Source organism: Callorhinus ursinus, unplaced genomic scaffold (genome assembly GCF_003265705.2).
Source record: "Callorhinus ursinus isolate GAN/ISIS: 27379988/994484 unplaced genomic scaffold, GSC_fseal_2.0 scaffold38, whole genome shotgun sequence".
In the NCBI taxonomy this organism is placed as follows: domain Eukaryota; kingdom Metazoa; phylum Chordata; class Mammalia; order Carnivora; family Otariidae; genus Callorhinus; species Callorhinus ursinus.
The window spans coordinates 13,961,177-13,977,667 of NW_027397100.1; the positions used below are offsets into that span (position 1 = coordinate 13,961,177).

Below are 16,491 nucleotides of genomic sequence, written 5' to 3' on the forward strand. Positions count from 1 at the left end.
TCAAGGACGTCCAAGCAGCTCCATTCCCAGCTCTGGACCAGATCGAGAACTTGCTGGATGTTTTCTCCTTTTATCCCCTTTCTGTTTGTGCTCCTCCGGTGACAATGCAGGCCACATGATGATTTCTCCCTGGAGGAGAAAGAGTCTCCTTGCTAGCCTTCCCTTGCTTGCCTCTGCCCTGGAAATTATCTTCCGTCTGGACTGCCAGAGTGATTTTTCTAGGCAAAAAAAAAAAAAAAAAAAAAAAGTCTGACCATGCCCCCCACGGTCCTCTCTAAAAGATCTTACTCTTCCGCATGGCTCACGGGACGGCTTCCCCAGCCCTGAGCATGGCATTGAAGCTCCCCGCCCCCCACACGTGGTGTGTCATGTCCCTCTGGGTCTCCCCTTCTGTTTCAAACATTCACAACCACAGCTGTTTGCTGCCCATTCTCCTGACCTCCCTCTGCGGAAATCGGCTTTCTGTCGTCCCTTCTTCTCCCCACCCAGGAAGCCCTTGAGCAGTTCATGTCCCCTAACCAAGCCTCAGTTTTGTCAGATGTGAGTTGCAGGTTTATGATTGCCCCTTCTGACAGTAATAAAAAAGATAAATATGGATGACGATAATAATGATCATGAAAAACAACAATAATAATAGTAAATAATTATTTAGCACCTACTATGTGTCAGGTATTTTGTTAAGCAATTTACATAAGTTTTCCATCCCATTTAATTAAATCAGAGATAGTTCTGATCTGTATTTTATCGTAGGATGCTCAGGAAATTTACCTCGCTCGGGGTCAACAGGTTATCAAATGTCAGGGCCAACACTCACATTCAAATCTGTGTGAAATCAAAACCCATGCTCCAATCCTGGTATTCTAGGATTCTAGAATTCTCTTCTCCTCCTTCCATTGTTTCTGAAGTGCTGCCCGAAGCCCAGTCCTTATTCAGCTTCTTGAGATGCTGGACCGAAGGGACATAGTCCATGTGCTTTCTCTACACTCTGGAAGGACTTGGGTTACTACCCCATTAGATCACTTCTCCCAGGTCACTTTCTCAGTGTATGTTATTTATTCAGACCATAGGTATTTATTAAGTTCCTGTGATGTGCTGGGTGTGTCCGAGGTTGTTAGCTCTTCCCCAATATCCGTCCTTCCCTCTTCTTAGTAAGACTACCCCTGACTTTTAGCTAGCCATGGTTGCCCAGAATAAAGAAAACCTTTCCAGCCTACCCGGCAGCTAGGTGTGGGCATCTGAATAAGTTCTGGCCAATGCGCTGGAGTGGAAGAGGTGTGTGCACAGTCTGAGTGGCGTCCCTTAAAGGGAAAGGCGTGCACTTCATTTCCCTCTTTCTCCCCTCTGGCAGGAACTGGGACAGGCCTCTTGGGTCATCAGACAAAGCTGCCTGGGCAGGATGGCAAAGCGCCAAGCTAGGGGCAATCTTGCTCCCTGCCGAATCAGGAAGCTGCTTGACTGGATTTGTCCATAAGAAAGAAATCAATGTCTATCTTTTGGAATCCTTGTTTGGGGAGAATGTCTGTTCAAACAGTTGAATTAATATCCTAATCCAAGTGATGTTATGGGCAGTGGGGTTACAAGGCAAATTTCTGACCTTCTAATGGGGGAAGACACAAAGATTAACCATGTAAAATAAAGTTGAAAAGAACAGATAAATCTAAGCAGGTCATGAATCAAGGTATAATGACATGGAGCGACTGTAGGTGGCAGTTCCCTTATCTAGGGTGACCAGGAAAAGCCGATCCAGGAGGTGACTTTCGAGATGAGACTGAATGATAAACAGGAGCCAGCCCTGGAAGGTCTGCAGGAAGAACTTTACAGGAAGAACAAATAGCAAATGCTTAAAGCCCTGAACTGGGAACTAGACTGGCAAGTTCAAGGTTCAGAAAGACATACCCATGTATCCTTCTGTTAGAAAGCTGAGAATAAGTATTTTTTAATAGATATTCATGTATTTTTTAAAATACATTTTTAAATTTATTTAGGAAAGAGAGAGCACGATGGGTGTGGGGGGATTGGGAGGGGCAGAGGGAGAGGGAGAGGCCGACCTCTGGCTGAGCAGGGAGCCCCACCGACCTCGGGACTTGACACAGGGCTGGAACCCAGGACCCCAAGATCAAGACCTGAGCCAAAAGCAGATTCTTAACCAACTGAGCCACCCATGTGCCCCCCAATATGTATTTGTGTATTAATTAATTAGTTCTTTTGTGGGTCTTGAGAGGCCAGTGGGCTTTCATCTGACTGTCTCTTCAGAGGGAAGGAAAGCCACTGTTGGCACGGGTGCTGGCCAGTTTCCCACACTCTCATCTTGTGCTTGGCTACGATATCTGCTACACACTGTCCTTTGGCCTGGCTGATCTCATATAAATCCTCTCCCGCTAGAATTCACTGCCCACAACCCTGCCAATAAAAGCGAGGCTCATCCCCACTGCAGAGAACTCTTTCCATCCCCTGCAACACGGCCATCTCCTTCTCTTGTGACCTGCCAGCCATGAAGTTTCTTTTCCTGTTTCTTGTCATCCCTCTGGCCATGGATCCAGTGCTCTCAGGTAACTTGGGTCTCTCTCAAGTGTCTGGGATCTTGGTCATGAACTTCTTGCTTTCCTCTCCCCTCCACTGCGGGCAGCACAAAACTTTTCCTCCTTTGATGGGGCTTTGCGAGGTTTCCCCAGGATCAGCTCACATCCACTTCTCTCCCTGATTCTTTTTTGCCAAGGTGGTGGGATGGTACCTCTTTGGAGCACCTGACACTTAAGGGCAGGGTGGTATTCTGGTGGGACCTTGAGAGAAGGCGTATGGGTGACGGGGTTTGGTACAGAGGCTGAGGGTGAGCTGTGATGGGGAGAAACACCTTGGGGTTGGAGTGGTAGGGGGAAGATTCGGATGAGCTGGAGGTAAGGTGCTGGGCTCCCCTGATGGTTTGGGGTGGGTTGGGGGAGGGGATGGGATTTTGGGTTGAGTGGAGGTGGTGCTGGGGGTAGACTGGAGCTTGGGCTGGAACTGAGAGTTGGTACTGAATAGTGCAGGGTGTCTGATGACTGCAGCTTAGGATTGAGGTTGGTGAGTTGATTAAATTTGGGTTTGGCTTGGAGTTCAGACTCAAGGGGCATTGAGCTGGGTAGGGCTGGGATTTCTACCTAAGATTGGACTGGGTTCTGAGTTTGAATTGGGGGAATATGGTTAAGGAGGATTGGAGATTGGATTGTGGCTGGACCCAGGTGAGCTTAAGTTGGGACCAGGCTGTTGATTAGGAGCTGGGTCTTTTGAAATGAGGGTGAATCCCCTCCGACCCCTGATATTACAGGTAAAGTTTATTGTCCTTTCCCCATCATTCCCAAGCTCCATTAGAGGAGATCTTCATTGGTATCAACTGATCCCAAAGTTAGGAGTAGCAGGTTGGGGGATGGGAAGACAGAGGGTGGGATGCCTGAAAAAAGCTTTCCTAAAAGCCTTGGAGTTCCCAAAGCTGGAACAATTATCTCAATTCCCTCCCCTCTCAAGATCACTTCTCCCTTTCCTGGGACTGGGTTCACTGTTAGTTACTCAACTCTCTCCCTTTCCCCCTTGCCCTGTTCCTCCTCCGCCTCCTCTCATCTCGCCACTTGAGGGATACTAACATCTGCTTAATGGTTGTTCCTGTGCCCAACAGCAGAGTGTTGGATGGATGGAAAATGCCGGTTGGTGTGCAAAAATGATGAAGACAGTGTCATACGCTGCGCAAATCGTAAACGGTGCTGTGTCCCTAGTCGTTACTTAACAGTCCAGCCAATGACAGTTGAAAGAATGGAACCCTGGACCGTTCCTCACACGCCCAAACCAGTAAAACAAAAGACCAGATCCAGACCTGGCAGTAGACATTATGGATAGAAATGGCTTTGTTTCAGGTTCCTTAGCTCCCACATTCCATTAAAACTCACAAATCTGTTTCTTGTGTCTGTCAATCATGAGGAACGATGCTCCAAATGTATTGAGGGCGGGGGGTGGTGGCTGATGGCAGGATGGGGGTTAAGAGGTAGCAGAGAGACATTGCTGGGGCTTGGCCACAGCAATGGGATGATAGTCACAGTCTTGAAGACAGTTCCTCATCTACCAGCTGCAGGAAAGGCTATTGGAGTGGGTTGAGGAGCACATCCGGGGAAGCCAAGAGACTTAAAGGCACAGCTGGTCGAAAGAGGGGGAGAAGCGCTGGGTGGGAGATTTGCTCCATCTTGGGGGTGAAGAGGCTGGGGGTGGACAGGACCGAGTAGAACCCAAATCCTTGGGTTTCCATGGAAGTTGGTTGAGATGCCTTTTGATGCTGGAGGCCCCACAGCCCCAAGGATCAGAAGGTTTCCAAGTGCTAAAAAAAGATAAAGCACATGAATTTACCCATTTATAAATGAGTTTGTTCACTCTTCAGTTCTTCCTTTCTTTCATGGATTTGATCACTCAGTCACCCCAGCTCTTCCGCTCACCACTGTCAGACTGCTCATATCCCCCTCCATGCTTCAGCTTCCCCAGCTGTGAGGTTGGAACCCTAGAATCTATCTCAGGACTGTGGGAAGTGGGAGAGGAGATAATGGAGCTCACCGTGCCCAGTACATTGTGAGCCCTATAAATGTTAGCTGTTGCTATTATTGCTCATTGCTTTCTGCAAGTATTTAAGGAATATGTGCTGTGTGCCTTCCAGCTGTGTTAGACTCTGAGGGACATAGAAGTCTGTCTCATTTGATCTAAGAATTTAGCCCGGGAGGAGACTAACCCATGGGGAATATTTGAGGATGCCGACCAGGCATCTAGAGGACCTGGGTGTCTTCCTTGCTTTGTTATCTCAAATCCTATTCCCTGGGCCCCATTCACCCAACACGGTTGTTCACCCCTGAACTGTGTTCTCTGCGGTGAGGTAAGATGCCAGGAGCGTTCTGTAAAGCATGGTGCTTGACATAGAGACGGATAGAAGGGGTTCACTCTGATCCATGGAGATAATTTGTTCTCAATTCAATATTTCTGCTCTTAGACTCTGGGAAGACACCTCTTCCTCTGATCCTGGTCCTACTCTGGGCATCGTCTGATTAAGTCCCTCCCCATGGGGTTAGGAGTCAATGGGGGCAAGTGGGATATATCCATTTAGAGACGGTGCCCTCCTCTCCTTCCAAGACCATGATTTGAACAGCTGGAGCCTGGAATCCCCTGCCCAGAGAACACTTGTGCTTGCTTCCAGGGACCACGTGGGCTTTCCCCTGGGAGATGGGGCCCACCACGTGTGCACCTTAGGCAGGAGTACCACCAAGGGACACTCCTCTTTGAGGGGCAGGGGGCCAGCTTGGATGTTCAGGCTGGAGTGTCCATGTCTTGCATGAGAGGGTCCTCACAGTGTGGGGCAGAGTTGGGGATGAGGGAGAAGAGCGCTGGGCTGTGGGCTGAGCCGGCTCCCCTCATGCCACCTCGTTCCCGCACAGAACTCTGAAGAATCCAAGCATTATAAATTCAAATCTGCTCTTTCAGGTCATTATGAAGGGCTCTTTCACAAAGGACCATGGGATAGATTTTATTTGTCCCACTTGTTAGCTTGATTCATAACTGTTAAATATGCAGACATACGGCAGATGAGCCTCCATTTACATTCCTGTGCCAGGACCCACAAACTTTGGGTTGTGTCTGGAATTTGGATCGTGCTCTGGTTCTCAACCCATCTCCAAGCTCCCTTCAGAGGCAGGGGCTGCTTCAGCTGTGCTTTCCACATTCTTGACACCTGTGTGATCGGGGGAGACTCTTAGGCTGCCCAGCAGAGCTACCTGGGTCCCGAGGCCCTGGGTGAGACCATCCAAAATAGTTCCTCACTGGCTTCTCTGCCTCCAGGTTTTCTTTGCACTGGAGTCTACTATCAGAGGGATTCTTTCTAGAAGATTCATCTGCATGTTACTCTCCTGCTTAGATGGCTTCTTTTGCTCCTTCCTGCCCAGGGTCGAGTCTGAAGGCCTTGGTGGCCCAGCTTCATCTCCCATGACTGCTGCTCACGGACCAACCCTCTCCAACATTGCCTTTGTTCATGATTCCCCTCTACCTCGTCCCCCACCACCAGGCTCATCTCTGTGATGAACTCCTTCTCACCCTCAAAGTGCAGTTGATGTCTCTACCCAGGAAAGCCTTCCATAAGCTCTATTTCTTAATAATTATAATACTAGTAGCTATAATAATAGCTCCCACTGTCACTCCTTCTGTGTCAGGCACTGTGCTTGCTGTTCATGGGCCTGAAGTCATCCCATTCTTGCAACAACCCTCTGGGTTTTTTTTTTTTAAGATTTTATTTATTTGCCAGAGAGAGAGAGAGGGAGGCAGGAAGAGGGAGAATCCGGCTCCTGCAAGGGGCTTGATGTGGGACTTGATCCCAGGACCCTGGGATCATGACCTGAGCCAAAGGCAGACACTTCACCGACTGAGCCACCCAGGTGCCCCACAACAACCCTCTGATTATCCCTATCTTACTGATGAAGAAACTGGGACCTAGACAGATGGTATAATTAGCCAAGGTCACACAACAGTAAGATAGAGCAGGGATTCCAGCTAAGTTCTGATTGGCTTCATAAAGTGTCAGCCTTAAGCAGGGATGACTCATATCACATTATTATATAATTATTTATTCAGAGCTCACTTCTCACCAATCCCCCAAACACACACATACTGGATGGAAATGCTTGGAGGTTGAGACAGCATCTTATTTACATCTGTATGCTAGGTGATGCCAGGTTCCAGGAATCAGCGTGGGGTCCTTCCTGGGCTAGAGGGATTGGAGGACTATGGGATCAGATATATTTGGCTCTGGCTGGCAGTGACAGGAAGGATGCTGAGCAGCTCCGGGGGCTTGCTCAAGTTGGTTCTCTTATTCACCAGTTAGTTTGCTCTCAGAAGACATAGATTTCATAGTGTGGGAGGTGGTCTGGGGACAGTTGAAGGGTCCCGCAGTACTGGGGCCTGTTCTTAATGTCATGCCCTCACCAAATTCATTCATTACGAGGCACTCAGTCCACAACATTAAGAATCTCCTCCATGCTTAACACGTGCACACAGAGACAACCCTGGGGCGTGATAGAATGGTGAGGAGAGAAAAAGGCTTGGAACTCACCATCGAGCCATGTGAAGTTTTTAGAAAGCACTTAACCCCGTGTCTGAGTCTCTGGACTTGGAGTCTGGGCATGTGAAATTTTGAAAATTCCCTCAGATTATTCCTTTGGGAGGTAAAGCTCCACCCCTTCCAAGTCCCTTGCCAGATTTCCTTCGTTCCTAATAGCCCCCAAACTGTGAGACTCCCTGAGCTGGGCAACTTCCCCTTATCTTCCCATTTCATGGGGGGGGGGGCAGCGGAAACTGAGGTCCAAGGAGGAACCGTGGCCTGCGTTCATAAGTAGGTTAGAGACAATGCTGGGATTAGGAAACAGTCTTCTCTGATTTCTGGTGAGGGGCTGAGGGGACGTGGAAGGGATATGACGTAGATATAGACAGTGAGTGGGGCATATAGTGACATGGGGCCAATGAGTCCAGGAGTTAGGAGCTGCAAAGCCCCTGACAAAACTGTGAAGCCCTTTCTTGGCCTCTCTCCCGGGGGAAAGGTTGAAGGAGGCTGGTCCGCCTGATCCACCTTCTCAGAGGCACACTCCGTACACCCCCCTTTTGGATGCTAATCTCGCAATGGTCCTTCTTCTCTGAGAAAATGGAAAAGAATCTTATCTCTGGGGGATGTGACAGAAAGGGTGTGGTTTTTGCTCTTGTAAATCTTCTCTGGTCAAAATTACATGGAGTAGATCCTTTTTATTCAATGCAAGGGCTTAGAATATCTGTGTGTGTGTGTGTGTGTGTGTGTGTGTGTGTGTGTGTGTGTACACATTAGACTTTGTATTAAACCCATTTGGACACAAGAGACCCTATGTGCCTACCACCAAGTTCAAGGCCTGGCAAAGACTGGGTGTTGATAACTGTTGGTGGAATGAAGGAGAGGCCCATGAACGCCAGGTTCAAAAGTTTGGGCTTGATGTTGAAGACAGTAGAGGGCCATGCTTCCAGCTGTTATTATCCAGGGAGGTACCAACCTTTCCCAGCCCCGTCTCAGCGTGTGAAGAAGGCAGCTCTGTACCTCAGGAAGAATATGCGCTTGGAGCCATAGTGAGTGGAGTTTGAGGCCTCGCTCTGCCTCTAACAGTTATGCGGCCTTTGCCAGAACACTGTCTCTCTGAGCCTCTCTTTCATAATGCAAGAAGGAAAAATAGAGACGTCTACTTCAGAAGGTTATAGTAAGGAGGGCATGTATTGCATGGAGAACTGGGTGTTATATCCAAACAACGAATCATGGAACACTAGATCAAAAACTACTGATGGGGCACCTGGGTGGCTCAGTCGTTAAGCGTCTGCCTTCGGCTCAGGTCATGATCCCAGGGTCCTGGGATCGAGCCCCGCATCGGGCTCCCTGCTCGGCGGGAAGCCTGCTTCTCCCTCTCCCACTCCCCCTGCTTGTATTCCCTCTCTCGCTGTCTCTCTCTGTCAAATAAATAAATAAAATCTTCAAAAAAAATTAAATTAAACAAACAAACAAACAAAAACCCCCAAAACTACTGATGTACTATATGGTGACTAACATAATAAGAAAAAAAGAAGGTTATAGTAAACATTTAACAACATAAATCAAATGGCTCACAGTGGGTGATTTGCAAATGGTGGTGGTTATTATTTTTATTTCTCTTTCCAGTCAAAGGATCATTCCTGTTTCGGAGACCTCAGTACCAAGGGGAAATAATAATAATATTAATGGCTAACATTTACTGAATGCTTACTCTAGACTAGGAACTGCGTCTCTGGTTTCTATGTGTGCACAGCCTCCAAAAAAAAAAAAAAAAAAATCTCTGGTTACCACGGAAGGACTAATGTCTGTCTAATTTCATGGGGACTATTCCCAAACTAAGAGTTCATAGTTGTAGCGTAGGCAGAAATGGGTCCTTTAGAAAGGATCTTTATGTGACAATGAAAACAACATTTATTTAGTGCTATGCGCCAGTCCCTATTTGCTTTCCATTTGTTAAGCTATTTTTTAAGATTTATTTATTTAGTTAGTTAGTTTTTATTTTTTTTTAAGATTTTTATTTATTTATTTGACAGAGAGACCGTGAGAGAGGGAACACAAGTAGGGTGAGTGAGAGAGGGAGAAGCAGGCTTCCCGTGGAGCAGGGAGCCCGATGTGGGGCTCGATCCCACCTGGGATCACCACCAGAGCTGAAGGTAGACACTTAACGACTGAGCCACCCAGGTGCCCCTAGTTAGTTAGTTTTTAAAGATTTTATTTATTTGACACAGAGAGAGACACAGCGAGAGAGGGAACACAAGCAGGGGGAGTGGGAGAGGGAGAAGCAGGCTTCCCGTGGAGCAGGGAGCCCGATGTGGGGCTGGATCCCAGGACCCTGGGATCATGACCTGAGCTGAAGGCAGACGCTTAATGACTGATCCACCCAGGCGCCCCTAAGATTTATTTATTTATTTGAGAGAGAGAACGAGAGAGAGGGAGAGAGCATGTGAGTGAGCAGGGGGGAGGGGCAGGAGAGGAGAATCTCAAGCAGACTCCCTGTTGAGCATGGAGCCCGAGGTGGGACTCTGATCCCGCAACCCTGAGATCACAACCTAAGCCAAAACCAAGAGTCACTTAACCAACTGCGCCATCCAGGCGCCCCACCGTTTATTAGGCTATTACCACAACTCTAAGTGTTACGGACTATTACAGTCTACGCTCTACAAAAGAGGAAAGGGTAGAACAGGGAAGTAAAGAAATTTGTTAAAGGTTACCCAGCAAGTAAAGCAGGCGCTGGGATTTGAACTTGAGGATTCTTGACTTCATTTCCTGTACTTTTAACCCCTGCGTAGCTCCTTAGGTTATTTTGTGTTCTAACTTATTTATTTCAGCTTTATTGAGATATAATTGGCATATACACATATAAGATATTTAAATTGTATATCTTGGCAATTTGATTGTGAAAGGGTCTCCCCCACCCTGCCTAGTTAATTCCTCACATCCCTCACCTCACAAATTTATCTTTTTTTGGGAGGGAGAATATTTAAGATGTACTGTCTTAGAAAATGTCAATTATACAATAGAGTGTTATCATCTATGCTCACTGTGTTGTACATTAGATCCTCAGACCTTATTCATCTCATAGCTGTTTGTACCCTTTAACCAACCTCTCCCTATTTCCCCCACCCCACCTCTGGGCAACCACTTTTCCACTCCTTGTTTCTATGAGTTAGACTTTTTTTTTTTAAGATTGCATATATGAGTGATACCATGCAGTATTTGTCTTTGTCTGGTTTATTTCAGTTAACATAATGCCCTCACATTCCATCCATGTTGCTGCAAATGGCAGAATTTCCTTCTTTCTCGTGGCTGAGTAATATTCCATTATATATTTATGCCACATCTTCTTTAGCCATTCATCTGTTGTTTCCCCATGTTGGCTATTGTGAGTAATGCTGCAGTAGACATGGGACTACAGATACCTTTTTGAGATCCTGTTTTCATTTCCTTTGGATATATGCCCAGAAGAGGGATTGCTGGATCATATGATAGTTCTATTTGTAGTGTTTTGAGGAAAATATTGTTTTCTATTGTGGCTGCACCCATTATATTCCCACCAACAGTGCTCAAGAGTTCCCTTTTCTCCACATTCGTATCAATTTTTTATTTTGAAATAATTGTTGATTCATAGGAAATTGCAAAGATAGTACAGAGAGAGGTCCATGTAACTTTCATGCAGTTTCCTCCCCAAAGATTATATTTTACAGAACTATAGTATGATATACAAACCAGGAAACTCATATTGCTGCAGTGGGTGTGCATACTTCTATGACATTTTATCACAAGTGTAGAGTCATGGAACCACCACTATGATCAAGATACAGAGCTGTTCTATCAGCATAAAGATCTTCCCTCTGCTACTCCTTTAAAAAAAAGAAAAACAGATTTATTTATTTATTTTAGAGAGTTAGGTGAGAGCCAGTGTGGGAAGGGGCAGAGGGAAAGAATCTTCAGGCAGTACTCCTTCACCCTGCTGAGCGCGGATCCCGATGTGGGGCTCCATCCCACAACCCATGAGATCATGACCTGGACTGAAACCAAGAGCCGGATGCATAACCAACTGAGCCCCTCAAGCGCCCTCCTTCTGCACAGTAGGAGAGTCTCAGCAACACAGATTCTCTTCCTGCCTCCACCCTCTGCCACAGTCCTTAACCTTTGGCAACCACTGGTCTGTTTCTTATCTCTCTAATTTCTATCATTTTAAAAAGTGTTGTATAAATGGAATCATATGTAATCTTTTGAGATTGGCTTTTTTTTTTTTTTAGTCAACACTATGCTCTTGAGATCCATCCGAGTTGTGTGGATCAATTTTTTTAATCTTCAAAAAAGATCATTCCTTTTAAATCTGAGTAGTTCTAGCCAATGCATTAGAACAAGAAAGAAATTAAGGCATACAGGTTAGAAAGGAAGAAATGAAACTATTTGCAGATGTCATAATGGTTTCTGTAGAAAATCCCAAGAAATTTACAAACAAAAAATCTAGAACTAATAATTAAATTCAGTAAGGCCACATACAAGATACAAGATAAACATAAAAAATTAATTACATTTGTATATACTATCATTGAACATGTGAACATTGAAATTAAACTACAGTACCATTCACAATCACTCCAAAAAATATAAAATGCTTAGGTATATATCTAATAAAACATGTGTAGCAATTGTATGCTGAGAACTACAGAATGTTGATAAAAGAAATCAAAGATTTAAATAAATGAAGAAACATACCATGTTTATAGATTGTAAGATTCAATAAGCAGGAGGCACCTGGGTGGCTCAGCAACTGCCTTTGGATCAGGTCATGATCTCAGGGTCCTGGGATTGAGCCTCACATCAAGCCCCACATCAGGCTCCCTGCTCAGTGAGGAGCCTGCTTCTCCCTCTCCCTCTGCCCCTCCCCCTGCTGTGCTCTCTCTCTCTCTCTCTCATGCTTTCTCTCATGTGCTCTCTAAATAAATAAATAAAATCTTTAAGAAAGAAAAGATTCAACAAGCAAAGATGCCAATTCTCCTCAAATTGATAAGACACTCTTAATACAATTTCCATCAAAATCCCAGCAACATTTTTGTAGATATAGACAAGATTATTTTGTCTATATCTTGCCTGTAGAGAAATCCACAAAGGAATAAGAATAGCTAAAACAAGTTTGAAGAAAAAGAATAAAGCCAGATTTCAAGGCTTGTATAGCTAAGGTAATCAAGACCATGTGATAGGGGTGGAGAGGTAGCCGTATGGATCGATGGTACAGAATAGGAGATCAGAAATAGCGCCACCTGTGTGCAACCAACTGATTTTTCAAAATGTGCAAAAGAAACTTAATGGGAGAAAAATATGTTTTTCAACAAATAGTGCTGGAGCAATTGGACATTGGAAAGAAAGAGAGAAGGAAAGAAAGAAAGAAAGAAGGAAGGAAGAAGTAAGAAGGAAGGAAGGAGGAAAGAAAGAAGGAAGGAAGGAAGGAAGAAGTAGGAAGGAAGGAAGGAAGAGAGAAAGAAGGAAAGAAGGAAGAAGTAGGAAGGAAGGAAGAAAGAAAGAAGGAAGGAAGGAAGGGAGGGAGTTAGGAAGGGAGGAAGGAAGGAAGAACCTCAATCTAAACCTTACATCTTATATGAAATTTAACTCAAAACATAAGACGTAAAAGTATAAAACTTCTAGAGAAAAATGTAGGAAAATCTTTCAGACCTAGGGCTAGGGTGAAAATTTCTTAGATGAAAACACAATCCACAAAAGAAAAAGAATCAATAAGTTGGACTTAATCAAAATTTAAAATGTTCCCTCTGCGAGAAGGACTGTGAAAAGGTTAGATGGAAAGACACATGGCAGACTGGGAGAAATATTTGCAAGCCACATATCTGACAAAGGACCTCTATCTAGAATATAGAAACAACTCTCAAAGCTCAACAGTAAAAACCAATCAAATTAGGGACGCCTTGGTGGCTCATTTGGTTAAGTGTCTGCCTTCAGCTCAGGTCATGATCTCAGGGTCCTGGGATCGAGCCCCGCATCGGGCTCCCTGATCAGTGGGGAGTCGGCTTCTCCCTTTGCCTGCCGCTCTCCCTGTTTGTGCTCTCTCTCCCTCACTCTCTCTCTCTCTCTCCACCCTGACAAATAAATGAATAAAATCTTTTTAAAAAACCAATCAAATTAGAAGAAAGACATTTCACTAAAGAGGATATACAGATGACAAATAACCACACAAAGAGATGTTCAACCTCATTAGCCATTAGGGATACATGGGTGAAGACCATATGATATTCCACTACATAACTAGTAGGACAGCTAGAATTAAAAATAGTGGCGGTATTAAATGCTGGTAAAGAGGCGGAGAAACTGGATCTTTTACACATTGCTGGTGAGAATGTTAAGTGATACAACTCTGGAAAATAGTTTTTGCAGTTTCCTTTTAAAAAAGCTAAATATACACTGTCCATGTTACCCAGCAAATGCACTCCTGGGCATTTATTCCAGAAAAATGAAAATTTAGTTCTAAAAACCTATAGATGAAAGTTCATACAGCTTTATTTACTTTTTAAGGAATTCTTTTTCTTAAAGACATGTTTTTAGACTGGTTTTAGGTTCACAGCAAAATGGAGAAGAAGGTGCAGAGAATTCCCACATACCCTCTGCCCCTACTCCTGCATAGTCTTCCCGGTTATCAACAGCTCCCCACAGAGTGGTGCGTTTGTTGTAACTGATGAAGCTACACTGACACACCATTATCACCCAAAGTCCACATTTTATCTTAGGGCTCACTCTTGCTGTTGTACATTCTCTGGGTTTGGACAAATGTATAATGACATGAATTGATCATTGGAGGATCATATAGAGTAATTTCACTGCCCTCCAAATACTCTGTGCTCTGCCTATTCATCTGTTTCCTACCCCAACCCCTGGCCACACTGATCTTTTTATTGTCCCCATAGTTTTGCCTTTTCCAAAATGTTATATAGTTGAAATATACAGTATGTATGTAAGCCCTCTCAGATTGGCTTCTCTCACTCAGTAATATGCATTTAAGATTCCTCCACGTCTGTAAAACAGTGTGGGGGTTCCTCAAAAATTTAAAAATAGAGCTACCCTATGACCCAGCAATTGCACTACTGGGTATTTACCCCAAAGACACAGATGTAGTGAAAAGAAGGGCCATATGCACCCCAATGTTCATAGCAGCAATGTCTGCAATAGCCAAACTGTGGAAAGAGCCGAGATGCCCTTCAACGGATGAATAGATAAAGAAGATGTGGTCCATATCTACAATGGAATATGACTCAGCCATCAGAAAGGATGAATGCCCAACTTTTACATCAACATGGATGGAACTGGAGGAGATGATGCTAAGTGAAATAAGTCAAGCAGAGAAAGTCAATTATCATATGGTTTCACTTATTTGTGGAACATAAGGAATAGTTTGGAGAACATTAGGAGAAGGAAGGGAAAAATGAGGGGGCGGGAATTGGAGGGAGAGATGAACCATGAGAGACTATGGACTCTAAGAAACAAACAGGGTTTTAGAGGGGAGGGGGGAGGGGTGACTGGTTAGCCCGGTGATGGGTATTAAGGAGGGCACGTACTGCATGGAGCACTGGGTGTTATACGAAAACAATGGATCGTAGATCACCACATCAAAAACTAATGATGTATTGTATGGTGACTAACATGACATAATAAAATTTAAAAAAATAATAAAAAAATAAAATACTGAAAGAAAAAATATACAGGAAACTAAAAACTAAAAAAAAAAAAGATTCCTCCACATCTGTTCATGACTTGACAGCTCATTGCTTTATAGCACTGAATAATATTCTCTTGTCTGGATGTGCCACAGTTTATCCACTCACCTACTGAAGGGCATCTTGGTTGTTTACAGATTTTGGCAGTCACAAATAAAGCTACCATAAACATCACGTGCAGGTTTTTTTCATGGTAAAGACTGCTTTATTGGAGGCTGTTTGTATAAGCCAATAAATATCGATCCCCGAAGAAGCACTCAGTTAATTATTTATTGGTTACTGGTCCATAGAGAGCTAAATGAAACTGATCCAACTCCCTGCTGAAATGACAAGCTGAAGTCACCCCTGCTTCTTGGGCAATGGACCCGCAGCTAGCTGCCATATGCATACGCTCTCCCACCAACTGTGAGAATCATGGTGGCTCCTACGGGAGGGCAGGAGCTCCTCCACCCTTTAGATGTGCTGGAATTCCATGATCCTCCTGAAATAGATTTTGTTTCTCTGGAACTTTATTTTCAAACTGCCTGCATGAAGCAGTTCTTGTGCAGATTTTTGTGTAGACGTAAGTTTTCAATGTCTGGGTAAACACTAAGAAGCACAATGACTAGATTGGGTGGTAAGCATATGTTTAGTTTTGGAAGAAACTGACAAACTGTCTTCCAAAGTGGCTGTACCAGTTCTCATTGCCATCAGCAATGTAGGAGGGTTTCTGTTGCTCCACATCCTTGCCAGCATTCGGTGTTGTTAAGTGTTCCAGATTTTGGTCATCCTAATAGGTGTGCAGTGGCATCTCATTCTTATTTTACCCTTTTAGGTTTTGACTACGCTCCCTGACTCCTCAGATCTATGTCATTGTTAAGTGGAAATTATCTGTATTTTGTTTGTTTGCTTTGGCCAGGCAGACATCACACCCTTCGATGCATGGGAAACGTGGGAGTCTGTAGACCCTCTTGCAGAAAGACTGAACAGCCCTACCTCTACTGCCTAAATTATCAGCCATGCTGCCTACAGTCCTTCATGAGGATAAGTATTTCTGGCAGAGAAGAGAAAAATGACTGGAGCCAACAGAATCGCTGGCCAAAAATACCTTAAGTGCTGGGGATCACCATCTTTAACCTGCTGTCAAGACGCCTTATTAAAATTCATGCACCCGCCACCCTTGTCTGTCTTTCATCCACTGGAAATCATGGTGGGAGACTGGGATTTGCGTGGCGAGATACCTGTCCCATTCTGGATCCAGCCCCGTGGGAGAGAAGGCTAGAAAACTGTAGGGACAAGAAGAATCCAGACAAACCACGGAAGATGGGAAGGGAATGTCTTGAGACCACTGAGGGAGAGTTGAAGGGTTTGGGTAGAGCCACGACTTCATCTGTGCTATGTCGGGCTCAGAGGGGTCCCGGGGCTAGTGGGATGGATGCACAGGGCAGTGGGCAGAGGTCTTGTAGACAAATATGTCTTAGTTTATGGAAGAACTTCCTAACCAGCTGTTGTAAGGCGAATAGGTTGTCCTGTCAGGGTTTCAAGCTTGTGAGGCTGGAGGTCTGTTTGGTTATTTTTCAGGAAGAAATTTGAACATTAGATGCTATTGTTCTTTCCCATGATTGTTAAGGATTTTTAATTCCAGAAAATCTAGGAGGCTTGGGCCCCTAATTACCACCAACGCTAGCTTTT

At 44.8% G+C, this 16,491-nt stretch overlaps 1 protein-coding gene across 2 annotated transcripts; it reads left to right on the forward strand.

Moving 5' to 3' along the window:
- The first annotated feature begins 2,316 nt into the window (after positions 1-2,316).
- DEFB119 (defensin beta 119) lies at positions 2,317-15,969 on the forward strand. 2 transcript variants are annotated; one of them, XM_025876741.2, is made up of 2 exons: positions 2,317-2,549; positions 3,650-3,917. In XM_025876741.2, the coding sequence occupies exons 1-2, from the start codon at positions 2,492-2,494 to the stop codon at positions 3,865-3,867; spliced, it is 276 nt and encodes a 91-aa protein (XP_025732526.1). In that variant the 5' UTR covers positions 2,317-2,491; the 3' UTR covers positions 3,868-3,917. The 2 variants fall into 2 exon arrangements, with proteins under 2 accessions (XP_025732526.1, XP_025732527.2); XM_025876742.2 differs by lacking the exon at positions 3,650-3,917 and adding an exon at positions 15,719-15,969 and having other exon boundaries at positions 2,372-2,549.
- The last annotated feature ends 522 nt before the right edge of the window (positions 15,970-16,491 follow it).